General features: G+C 43.8%; 1 protein-coding gene across 16 annotated transcripts in view; it reads right to left on the bottom strand.

Annotated features, from left to right (window-relative positions):
- The window catches only part of MICAL3 (microtubule associated monooxygenase, calponin and LIM domain containing 3), a 711,269-nt gene that overhangs the window by 120,717 nt on the left and 563,142 nt on the right, over positions 1–27,410 (bottom strand). For 14 of the 16 annotated variants that reach the window (XM_033950898.1, XM_033950894.1, XM_033950891.1 and 11 more), the window contains one exon: positions 6,708–6,770. The exons of the other annotated variants lie outside the window; for them this stretch is intronic. In XM_033950898.1, coding sequence (XP_033806789.1) covers positions 6,708–6,770 — 63 coding nt within the window. The remainder of the gene's footprint in view (positions 1–6,707; positions 6,771–27,410) is intronic. 16 annotated transcript variants of the gene reach the window in all.

Here is a 27,410-nt window from a genome sequence, read left to right on the forward strand (position 1 = left end):
TGCTGATAATCATTGAGAGGTTCAGATGAAATGTATTGATCAAAGGATGACATCTTTTGGATGACAAATTTAAAATAAAATATCATGCAAAAATTGTAATTAAGAATTTTGTTAGCTAGCATGGAGCCTTGAAATATTCTTCTTCCAAATTTATCCAGTGTTCTTCCCTGTATGCCTGGTGGATTACTTGCATAAGTTCACTTTAAAGTAGATTCAACCAATAACATCTGGTGCTATAATTGTGGTTTGTCAAAACCTGGACAGGATTGGATTCAGTACAGAGTATCTCATTTTCTTGGAGCCACTGTGATTAAAAGTGGAGCTTCCCAGTTTTTGTACAAGGTTTCCTTCATAAGATTGTGGAGAGGAACTTTTATACAGTCTCAGGACCCTCTTTATAGTCAAGAGCATCCATAAGCTCTGTTCAATGCTCTGACTCACATTCCATATTAATTGGCAGTGCCTGTCCCATTTGTCTTATAAACTTTGTGAAAGAAAGACTTTTCAGAGGTGACCGAAGAGGTGGAGGAGATAGATCAGAAGGAATCCCATAGGACTCATCTACAGACAAGTCAGGATAGTCATTAGAAGAATGTCTTGACAGATCTGAGTAATACTCCTTGATATCAGCCCTTGAAGATGTAGATCATTGAGAGCAATGTTGAGAGGAGCGTTGAGATGATGAACTGTGCTCTCTAGAGGAAGATGGATGCCTCCTTGACTTAGATGCTTTGTTGAAATTTGAGAGTGGTGATTGGACTGGCCTGAGGCTGGGTGTGTTGATGCAGGTATCTGCTCAGAGTGCAACTGCAACATCCCACTAGTTCTTCCTGCAACAGCTTTCTAAGCTGATCTCACAGAGATGGTACCAGTACAGATATTGGCAAGAAACTCTCCTGGGACCACTGCTGCAATAACCAAATGCACGGTCTCCATGTGAAAGCATGGAACCTTGAGAGCCTAATTAACATGCTGAAGATCCAGAATAGGCTTCCAATCTTTGGAGCCTTTATTTGGCACGATAAAGTATATAGAGTATCTGTCTGAGCCCGAGTGGTTGGGCGACACCAGCTCCATAGCTTAAATACCCAGCAAGTGCTGAGCAGTAGCTTGAACCCTGAGCGCTCTAACCAGGTGACTTGTAGGAGAGTCCATGAACCAATCTGTCAGAGGCCGGGCAAATTCCAGTTTGTGGCCCGACTGAATAATGTCCAAGACCCACTGGTCGGACATAATGCACTTCCAGGCAGAAATAAATGCTGAGAGCCTGCCCCCTATTTGAAGATGGGTATCCCTCAGCCTGGCATCATTGTGACTTTTTGGTAGAGGGCACAGAATGGGAAGTGTAGTCAGCATACCGTCATTGGGAGCCCTGTGAAAATCGCCGTGAGCTATGAAAAGTAGAGTGACCTAGAACCTCTGGAGGGTCTGGGTCTGCTATCAGGCAGAATCTTAGGACAACAGTTCATCACAGAATCTATAAGGTCATCTAGACCTTTGCCAAACAATAACTGCCCCCTAAAAGGCAGTTTAGCCAAAGTAACTTTGGAAGTGGAATCACCAGCCCACTGTCTGATCCAGAGCATTCTGCAGGCAGAAATGGAGTATGCTGACACCTTTGCCAAAACTCGCATAGAGTCATACAATGCATCAGCCATTGTGACAAATCCAGGGCTAGTTCAGGGTTTTCCCTTGAATAGCCAGGATTTGCACTAGGTTATGTTGGAGGTCCTGTCCCTTTAAGGCACTCAGATTCTAGAGGCAGAGACATGTTGCTTGCTCAGTATGAAGTGCCTGATACTATTTTCCCGCCCTGGCTTAGGGGGCGTGACCTAGACCTGCTTAAAGACAGGTTCAGGTTACAGAGTAGGGAGAGCAGGGACGAAAGCTACAGAGAGCACAGATCTGAGAGCAGGAAGACCAAGAGCCTAGCTAGGCACCAGCATGAGCGGCCTACCAAAGCTGAAACCAGCAGACTGGGATATGCAGAAGGTGGGTGAAATTCCTCCTAACCCAGTCACTGAATTTACCTCAGTGCTAGAAGCTATGTAAATTGGAGAAGGCACGTTTGAGTTCCCTGAAAGCTGTAGAGGCTATGCAGATTGAGAGAGCAACATAACTTACAGGTTTAATCATTCTATTTACCTGCTTACTAAGAAATGGTTTTTGTATTGTGACATAAGAAAGCTCAGTGTTCTGGGAAAGGGCTTACAGAAGGAAAAGTATTTGAATTTGTTTCATGTTGACAGCAGGTTACTTTTGCCATCTGTGCTGATTATTGTGCTCCATTCAGCTGTGCCATGGAGACCAGTAGCAGTTTGAGGTCTGCAGGCTGGAAGCTGTATGCTGCTAACATTTTCCACCATTCTCTATATGAGCCAATCTATATGGGGTTTAAAGCTGCTTAAGGATATCATAACACGCCTAACAAAAATGCTGCCTGTTTTTGTCTGCCAATTAAGAACTGTGGCTAAAAGCCTTGAGCACGCCGGTTTCACTGCCTGAGTGTGGGGGAGGTGCTGACAAGAAGAGCTGGCAGAGACTGCCTGAAGCATGGTGTGTGAAAACCAGCTCAGCAATAAACCCAAGCTGGAGTTTACAAACCAGAGCGTAGTAATTTTGGTGCAGCATTTACTTTATATTATTGTGTTACTTTCTGGACTCTTATTTGAACTGCCCAGTGAAGCCAACTGGGACAGTCTCGTCAAGTTTCATCATTTTGTTCAGAGACTGTAAACTGTGTATTGCATTTGAACTGTTTTGGCAATCCTCAAGAGAATTATCTGTGCTGTGTGCCAGAAACATTGACACAGTGTGCAAACCTGATTTGGCCAGTGGTCTTAATAAATCTTTATTTTTGATTAATGATATTCTGACTGATGGATTGGTCATTGCTTACCTATACTTACCCCTAAATGGACTAGGCCTAGTCTTGGTCCACGCCCTGAAGGGGTCCTCCATCTACAGGGGACACGCTGGGGAGAATTGTTTGTCACTGCCAAAGCACCCAGACCAAGAGAGTTAGGTGCCGAGGGGTGACATCATATATGTCCCAGCCAAAAGAAGCTGAGGGGAGGATCCACTGACTCACTGTTGAGTGTGCGCAGTCGAGACAGGCGCGTGTGACAAGACATTGCCGAAGCAGCTTTGATGCCTAAAGAAGCTGCGTCCACATGGTAGTCCTGCATATTCTTTAGCAGCACATCACCTTCACTGGGTAGAAAGGTGCATTTAGCTACCTGCGCCACCAAAGAATCCATCCTGGGCTGACCTAAAAGCTGCTGACACTCTTGTGCCAGAGGATACAAGCGTGACATAGCTCTAAAAATTTTAAGAGCATCCTCCAGAGAGTCAAACTGCTCCGAGACCAGAATGTCTATATCAGGGTGCCAGGGAAAGATAGCAGACTGCGAGTGCACACTACAAAGCCAGGAGGAAGAAGTGGACGGAGCCGGCTGAGTGACTAAGTTCAATTCTTGCAAAGACTCAGAAATAAGGTCCGGCAGAGCCACAAACTTAAATAAGTGCAGGACTGTGGAATCATACCCAGGATCAAAGACCCCAGAGGGATTCACAGATCTGGCACAGTCCCTGATCCCCCACATCAGGAAGCAAAGTACCTGCAAACAAGGGATCCACAAGCGAAACATCTGCATCAGTATCCATCAGATCAAGGTCAGGCAGCACCAAAGCAGCAGCAGGCTGAGGCGAGGACGTGCTCAAAGGCACAACTCCACAAAGAGATGCCGCAGAGGGGGATTGGGACTGCTCAGGGGGGGAACGACTGTTCTGAAACTTAGACCACAAAAATTTCATAAAGTTTGAAAAAGCATAGAGCCATCCTTAGATGACTTGAATTTGCATTTCTTAAGACCCTCTGTCCACAGCCAGGCGAACATAATTACCAGTATTGCTGAGCTCCACAAACAAAGAAGGCTGCCCCACTGGGCTAGCTGAGCATTTGGTCAACTGCTTCAGCAGGAGAGAGGCTAAGCTGAGAATTGCTGCCTCTGCCAGCTGCACCACGTGGAAAGTGGCGCAAGGACGGCTCTAAAAGCACAAATTTGCACAATCTTGACAAGAATACACATGAGGAGAGCCCAAGGACTCCATCCCAACAAATTTCTAGGCAAAATTTGCAGTTTTGGAGAAGCAGGGAGCTTTAGGAAAAAAAGATTACTAAAAATCCAAGATGGCCACCATCAAGAAATTCACACCAAAATTGTGATATTTTTCACACTTCCCAAACTCCAAAAATGGCAATTTTAGGATTTTTCAGGAGGGAGAACACAGGAGAACATTCAAAAATATTCAAAACCCTACTTTTCCAACCTCTCGATTCATCTCACAGGCTGACAGCCTGTACTTACTGTGATGTGACAGAAGATGCTGTAGCCTGCCTCAGCTCTCTCACAGTAGCTGGATGAGAAATTCACTGCCTCAATGTTGGGGATGCTTTTGCAAAGCATCTTCAGGCTGCTAGTCAGATTCCTATGCCTGACTATATCTCCACCCCTGTGGACCAACAGATGTGCACTGGGATGGGAGGAGGTGAGAAGATGCAGCCAACACCCTGCAAGACAACGACGAGCCTCCTAAGGACCCCTAACAACCTCCGCTCAATCCCTGTTTAACAGTAGGTGAGACCACTTCAGGGACGGCCCTGAGTTCCAGAGAAAACTATGCACGCTGGCTAACAGGTACCCAGTAGGATTGGCCTATCAGCTACAGACTGAAGTCTGTGTGTTCTCAAACAGGCAGAGCTGTGAAAACACTCCAAGTAACAGAATCCCCGAAAAAGGGACAAAAATATACCAAATAAAATTAAATGGGAAGAGCAGAACAAACACTCCTGCAGGCACATGTGCAATAGGAAAGCGGAGCTAGGGGGCCCAGTGAAGTACAGCAGAGGCAAGAGGTAAAATCCAGAGTGGATTCCTTCCATATGCATGTGGCTATAGGGATATTACCCATATGTCTAGAATGTCTCACCTATTGCACTGGAAAAATAATTAACCAAGCTCTGAAATTTATGAGAGAAGAAGATGAGAATCATGACATGATCTATGTCAATACTTGATTCATGTCAAATTCACAGAATGATAGATGAGACCCTAAGTTAGTTTCCTAACTCACTACCAGCCAATCACATTCTCTTCCAAACTATCTTTCCCAACTGCTATTCATATTTCTTAATGGAAGCCTTTAAGGAGCCCAGAACCTGTATATGTAGCTCTTATCAATCCAAGCATCAGGTAGTTTGCATTTTTTTAAAGGTCACTGAATTATGAAAGATGTGTAAAATGGACAGTAAATATGTTTGAAGATGATCCATGTAATAGCTCACAAGTTTCATCGTTGTGCTACTATAATCACTATGTGTAGCTGAATGCAGTAAACTGTAAACTAATGATGACCAGTCTATGATATTCAATATGGCCTAATTTTCTTTTCTACTTCTAATCTGTGTTGTTCGTCCTGGCCTATCTTCACTCTTCTTCCTTTTTCAATTTTACATGCACTTGTTTAACCCTCCAACTGCAGTTCTTCAGAAGGAACCTATTTTCTTCCTTGAGTGAACACTACTAACACTGTCAACAGTACAGCTAGTATATACAATGGTAAACTGCTCGTCATTCCTCCACTTTACTCACTTTTAAAATATTGCTTTTTACTTAAGAGGAAGATTCTCAAAAATTGCCGGTAAAATCTGGGAAGTCGATGTAGTGGCCGCAGTAGGAGCGATTTTTATTTTATGGGCAAATCTCAGCTTAATATCATGTAAATTATATGCACGCGATTTGTGTGGAGAACCGCCAGTAAAGAGTGGGAGGAACTGTGCCTGGCGCTTGCTCAGAACAGCAATCGCTAAGCACAGCTCCTCCCTTCGGTCAAAGCTGCTCTCGCTGCCTCGATCAACTGCTGACTCAGCTGATTGACCGGCAGGGAAACCAGCAGAGGGAAATGTTCCCTCCTCCTGCTAACCCCCCTATAAGATTGCCAGAGACCCCTGACACACCCCTACAACTTCCCAACACCTCTGGCAGGAAGGATGCCCACTCCTTCCTGCCGCCATCACTCACCCCCGGCAGGAGAGATGGTCACTCCCTCCTGCAGCCAGTTACCCACCTCCCTGACAACCTGCTGACACCCCTAGCAGGAGGGATGCCCACTGTCTTTTGCCACCACCCAACCCCTCAAACAAACTCATGACAGCCCCAGCAGGAGGGATGTCAACTCCCTCCTGCTGCTGGGGTTCCATGCCCCCCCAACCCCCCCATACCTTTAGCATGAAGGTCAGCCAGAGGAATGCCTACTCCTCCAGCCGGCAGGCCCAACTCTTCAAAATGGCAAGCCTTCCCCTCCCTGGTGCATCCTGAAATGCACCAAGGAGGGGGGCCTAAGGCTCTGATTGGCCCAGGCGCTTAAGGCCATTCCTATTAGTGACCACCATTAAAGGCAAGGTAAGTTCTGAGAATCTTCTCCATAGTTTGTTCTTAAGGTGTTAAAATGCAAGTCTCAATCATGCAGAACTGAACTTCTTGGTAAGCATGACATGCACAAACACTTTTGAGGCTGGGCAGGCATGCAGCAGTGTGGAAGGCAACAGTCTAGTACTGACACCATAGAAACAGGACCAGCACAGCTGCAATAACAAAGCAGAAGAGTTATTGTGAAACATTTTATGCAGATATAGCACAAGCTACCTCCTGAGACCGTCTCCAGCCAAGCCCGTACTGCCTCGTGGCGTAAGGAAGTAAGTTCAGGTGCTGAATTTGAAAATAAATAAAAAAAATATATAAAAATAAATGTACATTAATGATGAGAGAAAATTATGGATAGAATTCATAAAATAAAATGAGACTATAAAAGGCAACATAAAAGGATGAATATAAAAGTGCCAAATGGGAGCCATGACTGAAAAAACTCCACTGTACTGAAGAATGAATCATTTTGAAATGAGGCATTCACCATAGGTTATGTTTGAAATCTGCTTTTGGCTATAGTTTATTCATAAAGGAAAGCTATGAGTAATTGCCATCATATTCTCTTTCAGACTATAAAAAGTTCCTAAATGTTTTAATGAACATTAACCTTTATCACACTATAAACTATACTTCATGTCCATTAACTTGACAATATATATCCCTTTTTCAGATAACACATTTTAAGCCCCATTTTACACAGAATGTCTAGGTAGGAATCGGTAATGAAAACAGTGATGTGATCTTACAAAATCTATTTTAATCCTGACCTCCAAGAGCAAACCAACACAAATAATCAGTACAGAATAATATATAGTTATAATTTTCTAATCTTCTTAGACCTTCAGATGGTATAAATACCAGATTTAAACCCAATTCTCAACTTATCGGGTATCAACCACTTCGTCATCAGTACATAAAGTAAGGAGTGGCCTAGTGATTAAAGCTACAGCCTCAGCACCCTGAGGTTGTGGGTTCAAATCCCATGCTGCTCCTCATAACCATGGGCAAGTCACTCAATCCTCCAATGCTCACCAGGACAGATAAGGAAAATGCTTGAGTACCCAATTGTAAACCACTTAGATAACTTTGATAGGCGGTATATAAATAAATAAATACTTCAAAGCTTCAATATAGTGATTCAAGAATCAAATTTCACTTATCTCGGCATATCTTCACACTCATAATAGTTGCTTTTTATTACACCACTGTTTGCTAACAAGCGTTACTTTCAACATAAAACTATGTTTCAATGAGGGGAGGTTGTATCAGGGAAGCTGCATCTAAAACATAAGAACAGGTATCTTTATTGGTCTAGAAGTGCGTCCAATATAAATTTTATCATAATTGCCCTTGTGATAAAATTTATATTGCATGCACTTCAAGACCAGTAAAATACGATTAAATGAACATAAATCTCAGATTAATACTCACAGTTTGACAGCACCGTTAATACAGCATCAGCTTCAATATAATCATTCTGTCTCTGATTTGTGATGGAGAATCACTGATAGTGTGCACTGTGAAGGTGGTGATTATCAAAAAAATCTTAAATTACAAAGAGTAGAGCTGGATATATGATTTGCAAACTGTTGCCCTTAGTGGGCTAAATTAAGAATTAGAGTGGATGTCCTCGATTTAGAATGATATAATTGCCCGATAAATCTGACTGGTTTATGGATCTTTAAATGTGACGTCAGACACATTTAAAGACATTTTGGATTGCAATGGACTATAGAATGGCACAGTGAGCTGAATGAGATTGCAATTGTAAAGAATGTTTTTTATTTATGTTTGATGCTCCTGCCTGGCTTTTAAGATCATTCACGGCATCCTTCCTCCCTTAATCCCACTATCTTATAACTCCTCGAGTCCTGACTCTACCAGACTCGCCCAAAGGTATAAATTATCCTTCCCCTCTCTACACGGTATTCGCTATGCAGGCAAACTGGGAAAATCCCTTCTCTTCAGAATCGCAGGTCTTTGGAACGACCTTACTACCCCGCTGTGGAACCTGGGCTCCCTCCAATTATTCCGCAAGCAACTGAAAACCTGGCTTTTCACTAAAATGTAATTCTATCCCCCCTTACTCTTCTCTTCTATATATAAGTTCGTGTAAACCTTTTTTTTCCTTCTTTTCCTATATTTTAAGTTCTTGTAAATCGTGCACTGGTAGCCACAATATCAGTGGAGATGATGCGGTATATAAACTTAAGGTTTAGTTTAGTTTGGGACCATAAAGAGGGTTTATTTTGAGAGGTTGGCATCCTGTTCTTATGTTTTAGAAGAAGCTTCCCTGATGCAGCCTCCCCTTGTTGAAACATAAGAATAGCTTTATTGGGATAGACTAATGGTCCATCAAGCCCAGTAGCCCATTCTCACGGTGGCCAATCTAGGTCACTAGTACCTGGCCAAAACCTAAGGTGTAGCAATATTCCATGCTATCAATCCAGGACAAGCAGTGGCTTCCACATGTCTTTCTCAATAACAGACTATGGACTTTTCCTCCAGGAAATTGCACAAACCTTTCTTAAAACCAGCTACGCTATCCGCTCTTACCACAATCTCTGGCAATGCGTTCCAGAGCTTAACTATTCTTTGAGTGAAAAAAAATTTCCTCCTATGGGTTTTAAAATATTTCCCTATAACTTCGAGTGTCCCCTAGTCTTTGCAATTTATGATGGAAGTAACACTTATTACTGAACATTGGTGTAATAAGAAGCAACTATTATGAGCATGAAGATATGCCAAGATAAGTGAAATTTGATTTTTTAATCACTATAATGAAGCTTTGAAGTATTATGGATAAGTACTTTATGGATTGATGAAAAAGTGGTTGATACCCAATAAGCTGAGAATTAGGTTTAAACTTGGTATTTATACCATCTGAAGGTCCCAAAAGATTACAATTATGTATTATCCTGTACTGATTATGTAGGTAGGAATTGGGACATCCAGATCAGTAGGCTCATAATGCCACATAGAGTCTTCTGTAAAATACTTATAAGCATGCTGGCATGTACAGTATATATACATATATTCAGAATTCTAGAGGGAACAGATACTTTGCTCATATAATATGTTATCTGGTATATTTACTGTGGCAGCATTGCTACCACAATTTTGTAAAAGGGTCCCATAGATGTACAAATACTGGATTTGAGAAAAAAAAATATACACACAAGAAGAAACAATTAAGAAGCAGAATAAGATAACTTATTTTTTTAATTTCTGAGGTGGAGATCCAAGGCCCAAACCAGCAGGCAGCTCATACACCTGCCTCAAAGAAACTGTAAAAATACTGACAAAGAAATCTTAAAATATACAAGTGTACACTGTCAATGTAAAATGGGAAACACCTTTTCAAACACTCAAAACACACCTCCTTTTGACTCTGTGCATCCCACAATTCCATAAGTAAATTATTACAATGTAAAATCAGCAATTATATGTTTATGCAAGCTACACAACTAAATGCTGCTATGTATGTGTAGAATTGCTGCACAAGGCCTCAAAAATTAAGTTCTTTCCACTTTCTAGCTAGAATTGATTCTCTTACTGTAACATTTTAAAAATGTGATACATGGGAAGTCATATTCCTAAAACAGATTGACTAGACTGAGGGCTACTAGAAACCTAAAGCAGCAGTTCTAAAAGATATAAACATCAGAAATATATCATATACTTTAGCCCTGCACTGAAAGGTCTATTTACAATGAGGAAATGTCACATTCTTAAAGAATGTGAAGAGAGTTTTAATTAGGATGCAGACTACTCTGATATTAGCACCTGCCAGTTAAGATATAAACTAAAATCTACAAGTCATGTAGAGAAGACGAAAACCATTTTGTTTTCGAGTCATATTATTCATGATTTTTTCAACACTGGTTACATTTAAGGAAGTGATGATTTCATTTGTAAGAATACTTAAAACTTTAAGAGTATATTTGGATACTTTGAAGATGAAAGAGCAAGTTTCTTATATTGTTAAAAAAATATTTTTTTAAGCTGAGCCGAAGTCAGTGTTAACCAGTTCTAATTTTCGTTTGGTTATTCAAAGTCTGATATTGTCCACATTTTGACTATTGTATTTCCTTGCTAATGCATGTTGCAAAGCAATATTTGAACTCTGTGGCAAAGTTAATAACTGGAACTTCTAGATTTAAATACATCACTCCTGTTCTTAAAGAATTGCACTGGTAGCCAACTGAATATCGTATTCATTATAAATTGTTGCTACTTGTTTTTAAAACACTGGCTGACAGGAAATCTCCACTTTTGTTAGGCTCCTTTTGTATTTATTGACCAATACGGAATTTACATTCCTTGAACAGTAATGCCTGGTGGTCCCATTGTAAAATTCACCACAAGGAATTTAGGAAATCTATATTCTATGTACATAGACCACAGTTATGGAACCAATTACCTGAGCAACTGCAAGGGCTTGGGATGTTGACTATTTCAAGATTCTGCTGAAAACGTTTTTGTTTAGGGAGGTATATCAATGCTGATTGTCTAGATTTTTTTTATTAAGTATTTTGAAGTTTATGAAATAATTGCTATTTTAATGTATTTGTCTGTTATAAATTATATATGTTTGTTGGAATCCACCCAGAAATGTTGATAGAGGAGAATATAATTTTTTAAAATAAATGTTATAAAGATCACAGGACAGTTACCATATTACCATAGTCACTAGGATGCTGTTATTTAGAGAATGACACAGTGGCTGTTACCCGCAGCTAGCCGCAGGTAACCCGCCAAAATGGGGGGAGAGGGGGAGTGCTCACTGCGGGCACGGGGACAAGACCATCCACCGCCCCTTGGAGCCTCTAAAAAACAGTTTTGGCAACCATTCCCAGTCTGAGACAATAGCAAGAGAAACAAGTAATGTTGCTGGGTGCTGGGCATCCATTTCCAAACCTCTCCAGGAAATTAGTCAAGTCCAAACAATCAGCAGAAAGATTCTGCTGAAAAGGACTCTGAGATTTTACCTTCTTAAGCAGGTAATAAATTTTGGAGATAGGCAGATATGATGTCTCAGGTACTTTCAAAATTTCTTTTAAATATCTTTTAAACATATCCAATGCACAAATAGACACTACTTTGGGAAAATTTATAACCCTAAAGTTACACCGTCTAACTGCATTTTCTAACATTTCATACTTGAAATGCAAATTTTCGCTGTCTTTAACTCAGACTAGGGCTTGTGCCTCCAAAGATTTCAGCCTGGTATCACAGTCCACCGATTTGCTTTCCAGGCTTGAGATTTTGTTCTTTAATTCCAAGTGTTCAGATAGCACTGATGTTAACCGGTTAGATAATTGCTGCATTTGACTGCCCAAGGAAGACTGAAGATTTGATATAGCCTCCCATATCATTTCTATAGTAAAGACTTTAGGTCTCTGCAGAGGAGCAACTTCCATTCTGAGCTCCCCTGCAATCACAGTTCCTTGAGCTGCAGCTGCCAATGAAATCTTAATAGCCTCCTCCTCGTGAGTTGTATCCACTTCCCCCACGGACAACATTGGTATCTTCTCCTGGTGCTGCTCAGATTCGGATTACCCGCTCTGATGGTGCATCAGGGGAATGTCTTGGGCCGGCCCAACCTCCAACGGGATCCGGAAGGTTCGCCCCCCACATTTCGCCCCCAGCAATTCGCCCCTCACATTTCGCCCCCGCACATTTCGCCCCCCGGATGTTTCGCCCCCACACATTTCGCCCCCCGGATGTTTCGCCCCCACACATTTCGCCCCCACACATTTCGCCCCCGCCTTTGAGGGAAAAAAGAAATCGGTCTCGGAGCGAAGCCAAGGGGGGGAGGGAGTCGAAGTCTGGGGATGAAGGGGGATCGGGGCTTGGGCCAGAGCGAGACAGCGGAAAGGGAACATGAGCTGTGCGCGAGCGAAGCCAAGGGGGGGAGGGGCCAGAGCGAGACAGCGTCCCGCCGTTCCACGTCCTCCGTGCTATGTGTGTCATGCACACATGGAACGTTAAACAATGGCCACATAGCAAAGTGTAGCTGCTGGTGTGTGCGCGAGCGAAGCCAAGGGGGGGAGGGAGTCGAAGTCTGGGGATGAAGGGGGATCGGGGCTTGGGCCAAAGCGAGACAGCGGAAAGGGAACATGAGCTGTGCGCGAGCGAAGCCAAGGGGGGGAGGGGCCAGAGCGAGACAACGTTAAACAATGGCCACATATCAGACATTCCATTTCTCCCTCTTCTTTTCCCCATGCCCCTTTCTTTTTATGCAATGGGCCAGAGCGAGACAGCGGAAAGGGAACATGAGCTGTGCGCGAGCGAAGCCAAGGGGGGGAGGGGCCAGAGCGAGACAACGTTAAACAATGGCCACATATCAGACATTCCATTTCTCCCTCTTCTTTTCCCCATGTCCCAACCATTTTCCCCTTTTAGCGTGTTTTGTCTTTAATACCATGCAGTCTGTCTTTTTACTACCCCATTTTTACTTATATTTTAAATTTTAATGTAAACCTCTTTGGTAATTAACGCAGTATATCAAAGCTAAATAAACTTGAAATTTGTATACATTTTGGCTTCTTTTATGCACCATGAAGAATATGCGCTCCCTGTGAAGAGTGCACACCATTTGCAGAGAGCATATATTGGGCATGACCTGGATTGGCTACTGTTGGAAACAAGAGGCTGGGCTAAATGGCTGCTCTTATATTCTTATGGCTGGATTCTATAAATAATAGATCATAGATACAATAATAAACTAAACTAAACCTTAGGAAGGGAAGCAATGGTAACTGCACCAACTTAAAATAAAAACATAAAAAATCCAGCTTTCAACTTAAAACAAAAACATAAAAAATCCAACTGCAGATCGGTGCTCTCACCCGACTCTCACTGCATGGTACCGTCTCTCCACTCTCCTCAAGCATTATTTTCACTGTGCTCAAGTTCTTCTAGTGGGTTCATGTTGCCATAGATTCTTTTTTGGGGTCATTTGAGGCAGCCATGCAAACGTTGGAGCGCAACAGCAATTTCTTTTGTGGTACTCGGGTAAACTTTTCTCTTCATGCCCCCGGATTAAAATGATGAAAAAATAAAATAAAAAAAGTTAAAATGATTAAGTAGGTATTTTTTACCTGATTTTTGTCAGAGAAGTCACTGGTCCGCCGGGACCAAAACAGGATTTTTCAGAATTTGAGAGGACCAAAATACATAATTTACTTTTTTTGCTTTATTTTATAATGTTAAAATGGTGATTTGTTTCAAAAATCGAAAATTTGGTGGAGATGTCTCCTTTATCCCCAGAGCGAAGTCATTGATTTCTGTGATGTTTATCATTTAATTTTTTTAATTTTTTACTGTGCTAAACAAAACAGTCAAATAACATTCAAATAACAAGTAAAATGAAATACAGTGATAAAGTGAACAAAAACTAACCTGTCAAATGAAATAACAGTCCAAACACAACACAGTCAAATAACAAGTAAAATGAAGTGATAAAGTGAACAAAAACTAACATGTCAAATGAAATAACAGTCCAAACACAACACAGTCAAATAACAAGTAAAATGAAATACAGTGATAAAGTGAACCTAAAAGTCAGAAGCACGAACGTCAATCAAAATTCAAAATTGTATGCTATTCCTCTGAGATAGTCGATCAAATTTCGATTGTCCAAGTCCTCCACAATACGCTGAATTCTTGCAGAAATAGCCGCGTATTTCTTGTTTCGCGCATTGACTGGATTGCCTGCTATAATCTGCGTGATTTCAAAATTGTGAAGGCCTTGCTGTCTTTTCAAGCAGTTGATGAAGCGGTATATATTGGGGAAAAGTGAGCCGCAGGTTTCTTGAAAGCTGCGATGCCAGCCCTCGACGTCATTGTTCGTCCGATGTTGGCCTTTCAACGTTCGTTGATGAACATTCCAAAACACAACTGGAAACAATGGATTCTGGCGTCCTCTTCGGTTCATTCGACCAATGTAGGTGTCCTCGAAATAGTTGGCAATGGGTACTGCTTCTTGTGGAAATTTGGGATCGTCCAGCAGCTCTTCAAATGATTGCACAACAATGGCCGGAGGCAGAAAAGCAAGAGCTGGTATCATGCGGATCCACTGGGCAAATTCGTGGTCATTTTGGTAGCGCACTTTCAATCCTTCATTCTGAACTCTTCGCCATATTGACTGCGACAAGTGGAAGAAGCAGCCTGTTTTCTCCATGTTAGGAAACTCGATTTCAAACGCTTGAATTGCAGCTTGTTCAAAATCGGTCATCAACTGCTGCGGTTGGAGACCTGGCTGCATATTCTTAAGCTGCTGCAGCATCTGTCGATAGGTTGTTCGGGTCTTGTTCGGCAACAGCGCGTACAATGCTGGAATGATGACACCACCGTGAACTGCATGAATCGTATAAAGCTGCTCGAACAAAGCTGGTGCAGTAGAAAACGTGCCATCAGCGAACCATTCACTGCTCTGTGCCAACGAGTGGAGATTATCCCTCGTTCCAAATATCAATATTCGGCTGGTTCCATTCCCTGAATAAAAATTAAAATAATTTAGGCATAAATTTAGGTGGTGGATGGAGGAAACCCCTCAGTTGGGACGGGACATACATGGGCTTTTCAAAGTCCAAAAAAGGGTCAGAAATAGTCAGGGGTGCAGAAAAAACACCATTTTTCGACGAGCTCTATTCGCTGGCATCAAAAAATTCCGAAAGACAAAAAAAATATTTTTTCTTCATTTTTTTGAGCTATTACGTTAATGGAATGTTTCACAAATTCTACTAAAATTCTACCAAAAATTGTACGAAGTAATTTAGTAAAATTAAATGTGGAAGATTATATAGCAACAATAATTCAAGATAACGCTTAAAACGGCTTAGAAGACTCAGACATACTTGTTTGACCAATTCTAATAAATTAAGAAATTTTGGGCCATTTTATGTGCCACAAAGTGATATAAAGCAAATAACGCCTACATGTACGAGTACATAATGCTAATAGCTTGAAGAGAAAAGGTTACCCGAGTCCCACAAAAGAAATTGCTGTTGGACGCCATTGATAATGATCTCCTGAAATTCTGGCGGGATGACGAGTTGATCAATGGTTTGAGGCAGCCGCGGCATACCCTCGACTTGTCTTGACGATCGAATTGATCTCTTTAGCGAATCTTTTCTAGGCAGAAGCGCTCCAACGTTTGCATGGCTGCCTGAAATGACCTCACTGAGAATCTGCTGTGGCGTCTCCTGTGTCGACCTTGCCCTGGAAGTAACCTCATTGATTAATCGAACTACTTCAGGCCTTGCTGCCTGTGCTGCATGATTATGTATATTTACGATTTTCACAACTTCGCCATCAATTCCTTCAGTCCAAACGCGTCCTTTACACCTTGACCGCTTTTCGCATACCCAAATAGCATGGCTGTCATCTGCTGTTCGTTTAGAGAATACATAAATATGATTTTCGTAAACTAGCTTCTTCTTGCCACGCTTTGAAAGAACTGATTCCATAACTAAATAAATCACTACACAGATCAGTTAATCAGGAAATCGAAAGGAGTAAATGACCAAGAGGCAAGAACATGTCATATTTATAGAAGCGCTGGTGGTTAAGCTCTGGTGAATTTTGCAAAGTCATTGGCGCCAGATTGGCCGAATTTAGCACATTTCGCCCACGCACATTTCGCCCCTGAGCGTTTTCCCCTACTTCAGGCCTTGCTGCACTTATCAGCGCGCCCAAGCCCCGATCCCCCTTCATCCCCAGACTTCGACTCCCTCCCCCCCTTGGCTTCGCTCGCGCACAGCTCATGTCCCCTTTCCGCTGTCTCGCTCTGGCCCAAGCCCCGATCCCCCTTCATCCCCAGACTTCGACTCCCTCCCCCCCTTGGCTTCGCTCGCGCACAGCTCATGTCCCCGTTCCGCTGTCTCGCTCTGGCCCAAGCCCCGATCCCCCTTCATCCCCAGACTTCGACTCCCTCCCCCCCTTGGCTTCGCTCGCGCACAGCTCATGTCCCCTTTCCGCTGTCTCGCTCTGGCCCAAGCCCCGATCCCCCTTCATCCCCAGACTTCGACTCCCTCCCCCCCTTGGCTTCGCTCGCGCACAGCTCATGTCCCCTTTCCGCTGTCTCGCTCTGGCCCAAGCCCCGATCCCCCTTCATCCCCAGACTTCGACTCCCCCCCCCCCCCCCTTGGCAGCTCATGTTCCCGTTCCGCTGTCTCGCTCTGGCCCAAGCCCCGATCCCCCTTCATCCCCAGACTTCGACTCCCTCCCCCCCTTGGCTTCGCTCGCGCACAGCTCATGTCCCCTTTCCGCTGTCTCGCTCTGGCCCAAGCCCCGATTCCCCCCCCCCGTGGCAGCTCATGTTCCCGTTCCGCTGTCTCGCTCTGGCCCAAGCCCCGATCCCCCTTCATCCCCAGACTTCGACTCCCTCCCCCCCTTGGCTTCGCTCGCGCACAGCTCATGTCCCCTTTCCGCTGTCTCGCTCTGGCCCAAGCCCCGATCCCCCCCCCCCTTGGCAGCTCATGTTCCCGTTCCGCTGTCTCGCTCTGGCCCAAGCCCCGATCCCCCTTCATCCCCAGACTTCGACTCCCTCCCCCCCTTGGCTTCGCTCGCAGCTACACTTTGCTATGTGGCCATTGTTTAACGTTCCATGTGTGCATGACACACATAGCACGGAGGACGTGGAACGGCGGGACGCTGTCTCGCTCTGGCCCCTCCCCCCCTTGGCTTCGCTCGCGCACACACCAGCAGCTGGACTGAGGGCCCGTGAGGTAAGGATTTGCGCTCCGAGACGGATTTCTTTTTCCCTTCAAAGGCGGGGGCGAAATGTGTGGGGGCGAAATGTGTGGGGGCGAAACATCCGGGGGGCGAAATGTGTGGGGGCGAAATGTGTGGGGGCGAAATGTGTCTGGGGGCGAAATGTGGGGGGCGAAATGTGAGGGGCGAATTGCTGGGGGCGAAATGTGGGGGGCGAAACTTCCGTGAACCACCTCCAACTGCGCTTCCTTCGCCTCGGGATGTACTGGTGGGCTCCGCTCCTCCAGAGATAAGGTAGTATATTGAATGGAGTAACCGCACGCCTCAGTCAGTGTGCCTCCTCCTGCAATTGAGTTCGGGTGCTATGCTCCACAAAAGCATCCATCGGCCTGACTGGCAATGAAGATTCCTCCGGGAAAATCTGGAGTTTAGATTTTCTTTTTACCATCAGGTAAATTAAGGAAAGCGATTCTCCTGCCGACAGCGTCTCCGCATCTGCTTCAAACCGTCATCTTAGGTAAGCTCCATGCTCTCAAACGAGTTATTATAATCGCAATTTCTCTTTTACCTCTAATGACATTTCCCCCATTGCATGACACATTACAAAGTCTTTCCTGCAAATCTTCAAAGGCCTGGAGCTGACCAACCTTCAGGTTCTGCTAATATTTATGGTTATTGATGCAGTCTTAAAACCATCTTAGGTCATTTGAATCAGATGTTTTCTGCACACAGTTTTTTTTATCCACAAGGGAGTGAAATTCAGATAACCTCTCTTGAGACAGATAACACTTTGTAGCAACTTCCAAACAGTATGTAAATATTCAAACACACACAACTGGAAAGAAGTTATTTGGGACTGTAGCACATCATTCTAATAACTTTACTTCCAAAAATGATTCAAGATTTCAGACTCATGATCCACGGCACTTGAGGCATATGACTAGCAAATTTGATGTGATAGCCCATTGTGCAGCAATTGGGACTTTCTGAACCCTGTTGCTGTCTGAATGCCACTTTCTACTAACATTCTTTTGGGTGGTGGGAGGGGGCAATGTGCATGCCATAATAATGAAGTTTACTTCAAAGCCATATTATTTAGATATGAACTCATTGAGGGCTTGCAATCAGCTGATCACGGAAGAGAAATCTCCTTCAGCTGAGCCTGTTTCAGGGATTCCTGCCAGCTTAGCTGATGGGGATTCCCCCTGCCAGAATCAGCTAATCCACACAGACCTACCCCCCTCCCCCCCCCCCCGACATCCCCCAACATTTCTGGACCCCCCCCATATCATCCAACACCACCCAACATCACGGAACACCCCCACACATCACTTAACAACCCCATCTTGGAACATCCTTTTGCCAATTTTGCAGCAGAAGGTACTGGGGTGTCGGGTGATGTGTTTCCAAGTTTTATTTATATTTAAGTATTTTTATTGATTTCAATATTATATCAAGTAAACTTGTACAGAAAGCAAATTTAGCCAAAGCATATTACAATCATGTAAATCCATACTTAACTGTGTTAAACAATATAAGAAAATCTATTATGGTAAAATTAGCTCAAGTCCTCATTAGATCCAAGAATTAATTGTGAGACCATATAAAAGACAATCAAAAAAGTAATGCTATTCCTATAGATCGGGAAGGAAGTTACTATTTTCTTTTAGAGCTCAAACTTGAGTTTTCTCCTTGTCCAGGCGGGACATCGCCAGAGAATTAGTCAAATGTTGGGGCTCAAAGAATACATATTTAGTTGAGTGATAACGGACAATGCACTTACAAGGGTGTCTCAAATAAAATGTAGCCCCCAATGAGATGACCCCCGGTTTCAAAAGAAGGAAATCACGTCTACGTTTTTGCGTTTCCCTTGTAACATCAGGGAACATTTGAATTTTACAACCAAGAAATTCCTTTTGTTTATTCTTTAGAAATAGTCTCAATAACCAAGATTTATCAATAGAAAGAGCCAAAGTGGCTACTAATGTTGCAGGTGTTACCATTTCCTTATCTGACTTCTCCAAAATCTCTGTAGTATTCGATGCTTGTCCTTCAGTAGGGTCAGGTTGCTGTTGGTATGAAATTTTGCTGGGGAGATAATAAACTTGAGCGAATGGTGGAAGATTATCTTCCGGAACTTCCAAAATTTCTAATAAGTATCTCCTGAGCATATCTCTAGGTGTTACCATAGTTATTCTTGGAAAGTTTATCAGTCTCAAATTATTACTATGTGCCTGATTTTCTAATGACTTCACTTTTCTTCTAAGATTCAAGTTATCTTTAATTATAGTTTCCTGGAGTTGTTTTATTGAAACCATATCCTGCTGGGTCTTTTCAAGTAAACTATTAGAAGAAGTCATATCCAATTTTAATCCAAGTTTTATTTAAAATTTGATATATAGCTTAAAAAGTTGTATGTGTGTGTGTGAGGGGGGGGAGGTGTTCTGTGGTGTCGGGTGATGTGGGGGGAGTATTCCATTATGTCAGGTGGTCATGTGATGTGGGGTTGGGGTCATGATGTGTGTGGTGGCTCCATGATGTCGGGTGGTTTGGGTGATGTGGGGGTCCAGAAATATTGGGGGAAAGGGTATAGGGCTCCGTGGCTCAGCTGATCCTGGCAGGGGGAGAAACACCATCAGCTGAGCTGGCAGGAATCTCTGAAACTAACTCAGCTGATGAGAATTCCTCTGCTGCAATCAGACAAGATAGTTGGGCACATCTACAAAACTTGCTTTTGTGCACTCTTCATGGGGATGTTTTTATTTTTGAAAATGGCCAAAAGAGAGACATCTTAATGACCAAAACTTATAGGTCATTTTCAAAAACAAGATAGATGTCTGTCAGCTTTGAAAATGGATATTTCTTCTCCTGGGTTTGTGGACGTCCTGCCCAAAACAGATTTATACGTCCATCACAAATGCCCCTCCAAGGGTCTAAATCTTATATATATTTATTTTATAAAAGTTTTTCTGCATATAAAACAGGGATATACATATGTAAAAAGTAGGCACAGGGAAATAATGTGTGTAAGGTGTTCCTGGAAGCTTAAAGATAATTCAATAACTGTGTATGAGATGTTAGGTGCCAAATGTGTATGTGAAGGACACCTTAATTGCTACTTATGTGTGCACTTGGACAGGAAATGAGTGTATTTCCCACTGTTGTGCACACTTATAGAATACTAAGATGTGTGCTTATTTTGCTTCATTTATATACATCCATTTATATTAGTCATTGATCTGCCATAAGTGGGTATGTGTAAATTTTAGCATATCAATGCCAGTTTGTGCTAGTATTAAGAACATAAGAATTTGCCTCCGCTGGGTCAGAACAAGGGTCCATCGAGCCCAGCGGTCCGCTCCCGCGGCAGCCTATCAGGTCCATGACCTGTAAGTGATCTTTTGTCTAACCCTTGGATTCCTACTTCCTTATATCCTGAAAACCCTCTTCTTCCCTCTTATCTTTGCCATTTTTGCTCCTGTGTCCTCCTTTATCTAGTCCCTCTTTGAAACCCCTTAATGTAGTCTGTCCTATTACATCTTCCGGGAGCGCATTCCAGGTATCCACCACCCTCTGAGTGAAGAATAGGTCCCCTTTCAATTTCTCTGAGTGCCCTCTTGTTTTTGTAGTTCCTAGTATGCTGAAGAACCTGTCCCTCTCCACCCTCTCTATACCTTTCATAATCTTATAAGTCGCTATTATGTCACCTCTGAGTCTCCGCTTCTCCAGAGTGAAGAGCCCCAGCCTCTCTAACCTCTCAGCGTATGAAAGGTTTTCCATACCCTTAATCATTTGTGTCGCTCTCCTCTGGACCCTCTCAAGTATCGCCATATCCTTCTTAAGGTATGGCGACCAATACTGGACACAGTACTCCAGGTGTGGGTGCACAGCGGTAGGATGACTTCCTTCGTTCTTGTTGCAAAACCCTTCTTGATAATATCCAACATTCTGTTTGCTTTCTTCGAGGCTGCCGCGCATTGCGCCATTGGTTTCATTGTTGTATCCACCAACACTCCCAAGTCCTTTTCAAGGTTACTTTTCCCCAGTACCAGCCCCCCCATTTTGTAGCTGAACATCGGGTTCTTTTTCCCTATATACATGACCTTGCATTTCTCTATATTGAAGCTCATCTGCCATTTGTTCGCCCACTCCTCCAATGTTGTCAGGTCTCTTTGTAGTTCATCACATTCCCCTATAGTTTTAACCCTGCTACAGAGTTTAGTGTCATCTACGAATTTTATAACTTCCCACTTTGTCCCCGCTTCCAGGTCATTTATAAATACATTGAACAGCAGCGGCCCGAGCACAAACCCCTGTGGGACACTGCTCGTTACCCTTCTCCAGCCCGAGTAGTGGCTCTTCACTGCAACCCTCTGCTTTTTGTCTGCCAACCAGTGTTTAACCCATCTATGTACGTCCCCTTCCACCCTGTGGTTCCACAGTTTCTTAAGTAGCCGCTCATGAGGTACCTTGTCAAAGGCTTTAGACAAAATGTGGAGGAAACGTAAAGCTGCATGGAGGATCAGCACAAGGCCTCAAGATGACAGCTAAGGACACTCATGAAACTCAACTATATATCCTCGATAAAAATGAAAATTGCAGCCGCCATTCAAACCTGCGTATCAGAGGTCTCCTGAAACTGGCCAACTTTATGGACCTTGAGAAGGTGGTTCAACGTATAGCTAGCATACTGCTATCGGAGGGACACACACCGATGCTGCTGGAAGATATACATATTGCACGGGCCCATTGAGCACTGGCGGCACTATGTGCTAATAAGCTGCGTGACATCATTGCATGTTTTAAGGACTTTAAAGTAAAAGAGAATGTTATAGCTAAAGCTCGGGCCCGAATGACTGTCTCAAGGGAGACCTACAACACTGAATTATATCATGACCTTGCCTCAATCACACTCCGGAGGAGAGCAGATTTGTGACAGGTGCTGCAGTTTCTATGGGACAAAACCATCCGCTACCATTGGCACCATCCCTTTGCATTGCTTTTCTATCTGAATGATTCGCTTAAAGCAGTCCAAACGATCAAGGAAGCAGTGGTATTATTCAAGGAGGGCCAATTTGGCTCAGATGGACAGCAATCAGACCATGGGCCGCATGCCCTGTGGCCCTCTGGCTCCCACAAGACTCTTCCTCGAAGGCAACGAGTAACGAGAGGCAAGGGCCACCTTACTCGACAACCATCCAAGAGCGTGCTCTCGGAAGCTGGGACTATCTGATTTGCAGTCCCATAGTGGTCCTGGTACTTATCATTTGTAAGCACACTGTGCATCTTTGGACAGTGAATGTATGTCTGGCTGAGTGCATGTCTGTGTGATGTTCTGAACGATAGTAGCCAACTTATTAGGCGGTCTGTTAGGGATGATTTAACATACTTTGTTGTGATATAACTTGCTATAGGCACGCAGGGGGGTGACCCCCCCCATACACAATATGGGTAGGTCCTCAATACAAAGGTGCTTCCCACATGGTGATATTTTTGGGAGAGGGGAGGGAGGAGATGATGTTTTTGGGGAGAATATATGCGGGGAATATTTGGTATTATGGCTCCCTTGAACTGGCTTGGTGGTGGGTGTTCATATAGTTTCCTCGGCAGTCCACTTGGATGCAAGTCATAAAAGGGATCTCCTATGGGTGAGGCAGGGGATGATCTAGCTTGTCTTATGATCAATGTTTGGGGCCTTAATACGCCGACCAAGCAGCGCTTGTTCTTTAAAGAAATTTGTCACCTATGAGGGACTGTGATCTTCCTATAAGAAACTGTGACCGGGCATGGCCAAGCTGGACCAAGCAAGTGACCTAATCCAGTGCACCCAAACCTCGGCTGAGCAGTTTGTGAGGTTGTCTGGTAGCTTGGTACTGCTGTAATAAAGAGTTCAAAAACCCTGGTGCAAGTTATTTTGGTAAAGTTTATTGTTCAAACACCACAAACATAACTTCAATAAGGGTTTCTCAGGTTTATATCTTTATGTGCTCATTTCCAACACACACAAAACCAAAAGAAAACAATTCCAGTTCAAGCCTTATTTCAACAAAAAAAATGAAAGCTTTTCTTTGCCAGGCAAAACTCCTTGGAGTTATAGGCTTAATGCCCAAGGGTGGGATCCTCTCCTATAATTTTCCCTCAGTGGATCAGTTTGGAAGATCCCCTCTCAAGATCCCAACAAAATGGCTTCCTGTGGCTTGTACTTTAAAGTTCAAAACAAAACTTAAATTCTGCAATAATCTTGAGCAGACTATACTCTCATCCAGCCCCCTTTATCATCAAAAACATCTTCAACTTATTTCCATTCCTTCAGAGATAGGCACATCAGTTCCTTCTGTTTCCATATCATAGGAACTTCCATTATCATACATTTCAATATCTTGTACACAAGCAGAGTTATCACTATCATTATCTTCTTCATTACAAACTTCTACCTAAGTTTGCTGCCATGAGGAATTCTGTTGCTTTCTAGCTCTCAGTGGTTGTAGTCTGCTGCTTTCTCTTTGCACTGCAGCTCTGTGTTTCTGGAACTCCTGATGTGTAAGAGTTACACCCTTTTCTTTACCTGTAGTGAGCTGATTAGTTCTCACTGCAGGTGAGTTTGAGCAACCTGCCCTCTGAGACCTTCTAATCTGGCCTAAACCAGCCTCAGCTTGATTGCAGGTGGCTTGTGTTCCAGCCCTGCTTTTCCCCTTCCCTAGCCCCGTGGCTGCTGGAACATGTAATTTCTCTGGTTGTTTTCGTACAACTGGCTTGGGAAAAGCTAACTATTGAAAAGGTAAATCAGTTGAGCTCCCGTAGTCTCTCAAGACTACGACGGGAGCTCAAGGCAACCGTTTCCTATGAGCGATCTGCACGGGACAGGAGCGTGGGAAGATCCCTTCTGCCCCGAAAACCCGCTAGACCAGTGTTCTTCAACCTTTTTACACCCGTGGACCGGCAGAAAAAAAAGAATTATTTTGTGGACCGGCAAACTACTAGGACTAAAATTTAAAAACCCCGTTTCCGCGAGTCGGTCCCCACAAATCATCTGATCCCATCCACACAAGCCTCAGTTATGATTTTATATTGAATGTATTTTATTAAAGTATAAAAAGAAACAATATTCTGTACAATTGTCATTTTATAAATACAAATAATTCAGAGCAGGATCAACAAAACCCCTGTCTCCCCTCCCCTTCACATATATCCCCTCTACTATCAAGAAAACTGAACAAGCCAAATTATTACAGAATGCTACACAGAAATATCATGCTAACAGAATACTGCAGTCACACATGACAGGAATAGTTTTAGGGGAGTGCAACTAGGGCAACTGCCCCCTGGTCAGAGAGCGCCCTAAGCCAGCTGGAAGCTAAAGAAGCACTGCCTGGGCTTTGCAGTCCCCAGTTATGTCTAACACCAGCTCTAGCAGGATATATATTTCAAATCTGATGTATTCTAATCACAAAATAGAAATAAAATTATTTTTTTCTACCTTTTGTCGTCTCTGGTTTCTGCTTTCAATCTTCTTTTCACTCTCTTCCTTCCAGCGTCTGCCCTCTCTGTCTCTTCAATCCAGCATCTGCCCCTTCCATCCACTGTTTGTCCTCTCCCCCTTCCATATGGTATCTGTCTTCTTTCTATGCCCCTCTCCCCTTTCCATCCAGCTTGTGCCCCCTCTCTCCTTTTTACATGATTCATTGCAGCTTCACTGCTCTCTTCATTTTTATCTCTTTTACACCTGATCTATCATCGTTGTCCCTCTCTGCTTATTTTTCTGCTGACCCCTTCCTATCATCAATCTCTCTACTTTCTCATGCATGTGTCTCCCCTTCCCCTCCTCTAATCTCTCTGCCAGCTGTTTCCTTCCTTTTTTCATTCTCCCTTCCCTCCTCCTCCTGTCCAGCAGTAATTCTCTTCCCTCCCCTCCCAGCAGCATCTCTCCTTCTCCCTCTCCAGTAGTAGCTGTCCCTTTTTTTCCTTGCCCAGCAGCTTCCCAGATTCCTTTCCCTCCTCCCCTCCCAGAAGCATCTCTCCTTCTCCCTCTCCAGTAGCAGCTGTCCCTTTTTTTCCTTGCCCAGCAGCTTCCCAGCTTCCTTTCCCTCCTCCCCTCCCAGAAGCATCTCTCCTTCTCCCTCTCCAGTAGCAGCTGTCCCTTTTATCCCCTGCCCAGCAGCTTCCCAGACTCTGATAGTGGTTTTCTCCCCTCCCAGCAGCTCTTCTTACTTCCCAGCGCAGCTATTCACGAAGGCAGCCTCGGGTCCTTTGTTGGGTCACGCCGCCTCTGAGGAAAGAGGAAGTTGCATCATCAGAGGCAGCCGCGACTCAGCAAAAGCCCCGAGGTTGCCTTCGTGAATCGCTGCGCTGGGAAGTAAAGGAGAGCTGCAGAGAGGGGAGAAAGCCACTGTTGGAGGCTCCCCAAGATCTCTCTGGCCCAGCGCACACTTCAGATGTTGATCTTGCCGGCCCTGCGCAGACCGGCAAAAATTTCCTGCGGACCGGCGGTCGAAGAACTGTGCGTTAGACCACCAGGTAAGGCTTAAGGGGGGGGCTTACAGGGCTTAAAATAGCCGAGGGGAAACGGGGGTTAGGGGCAGAACTGGTCTATTATTCGCGGAGTTGGGGGGTTTTTCCCCCCCCAAAATTTGCGGTTTTTAAAATATTTGCGGGCCGGCTCTGCCCCTAACCCCCGTGGATACGGAGGGAGAAGTGTAACTCTGGGTTTCACACTTACATCTGCACATGCACAAAGGCCCTACAAACAGGCCCTGCGTTGGCATTGGGGGAGTGCCAGCAAGGAAAAGGGCTGGAGAGGAGAGGTGCTGGTGCCAGATGATTGCCTACAAGGACATGCCTCTTGCCGCAAAAGGCATGTCTTGTAGACAGTCAGCTGGCACTGGTGCCTCTCCTTCTCCCCAGTGTGTCGCTGCACATTGGTGTGCCACAGCACACAGTTTGCGATACACTGATCTAGAGGTTTATTATTGAAAAGGGCCGAGGTGAACTCTGACAGAAGTGGTTTTAAGCCCAGAGTTGGAAAGGTGCAGAAAGTAGTCCATCATCGAAGGAATGGAGGACACTGTAGGATCCAAGTGATGAAGATTACACTATGTGGTAAAACGTGTCCACTTGAATCAATAGTATTGCTAAGTAGGTTTTTTGGAAGCAGCTATAATGCATTTAACTGGGGCAGAAAGATTAAAATTTTCTGAACTCAAGTTGAGAGGTACCAAGCTGTTAGATGCAGAGACTGCAGGTTGGGATGTAAAAGAAAACCTTGATTCTGACTGAGCAGAAATGGAAAGATCTATAATGGAATTGGATCTTTGACACTCAGCTGAAGTAACAGGGAGTACCAAGGATGTTTGGGCCACTGAGGAGCTATGAGAATTGTGGTGACTGGTTCTCACTCGAGTTTGAATAATGTCTTTAGAACAAGAGAGATTGGTGGAAGTGAATGCAGAAGCTTGTGTGACCAATCCAAAAGAAATGCATCTGCTTCCAGTTGATGTGGGGATGAGGTAAACTGTGATTGTGGGGAGATGCAAACAGATCTAACTGAGGAGTTCCCCAAATTGAGAAGATTTGGCGCAAGACCTTGTAATCGAGAGTCCACTCGTATAGCTGAAGAAATCTACTGAGTCTGCCAGTAAGAGCATTCTGCTTCCCTTGCATATATACTGCTTTGAGGAAGATATTTCGAGAAATTGCTCATTTCTAAATATGAAGGGCTTCCTGACATAGAAGAAGAGAGCCCACACCCCCTTGTTTGTTGATATAGTAAATTGCTACTTGATTGTCTGTTCTGACAAGGAGGACCTGGTTGAGAAGATGATACTGAAATGTTTTTAGAGCACTGCAGATTTGCTGAAGCTCTAACAGGTTGATGTGGAGTATTCAATCTCGAGTAGACCAAACTCCTTAAGTTTGCAGACTGTCTAGGTGAGCTCCCCATGCATACATGGACGCGCCTGCTGATGCGGAGGTATGTGGAACAGCAAACACCTGGATAGATTTGCTGTTTGCAACTTGCAACCACCATTGGAAAGATTGAAGAGGCGAAGAGACCCTGATCTGCTGGGATAGTGGATCTGTGGCATGAGACCACTGAGACGCTAGATTCCATTGAGCTGTTTTGAGGGGAATCGCTCCATTTTGAGGCAAAATGAGGTGATTTGGTGCTTCTGGAGAACTAAAAAAAAATTTTTTTTTAAATTG

Source organism: Geotrypetes seraphini, chromosome 7 (assembly GCF_902459505.1).
Source record: "Geotrypetes seraphini chromosome 7, aGeoSer1.1, whole genome shotgun sequence".
NCBI classification, from domain to species: Eukaryota; Metazoa; Chordata; class Amphibia; order Gymnophiona; family Dermophiidae; genus Geotrypetes; species Geotrypetes seraphini.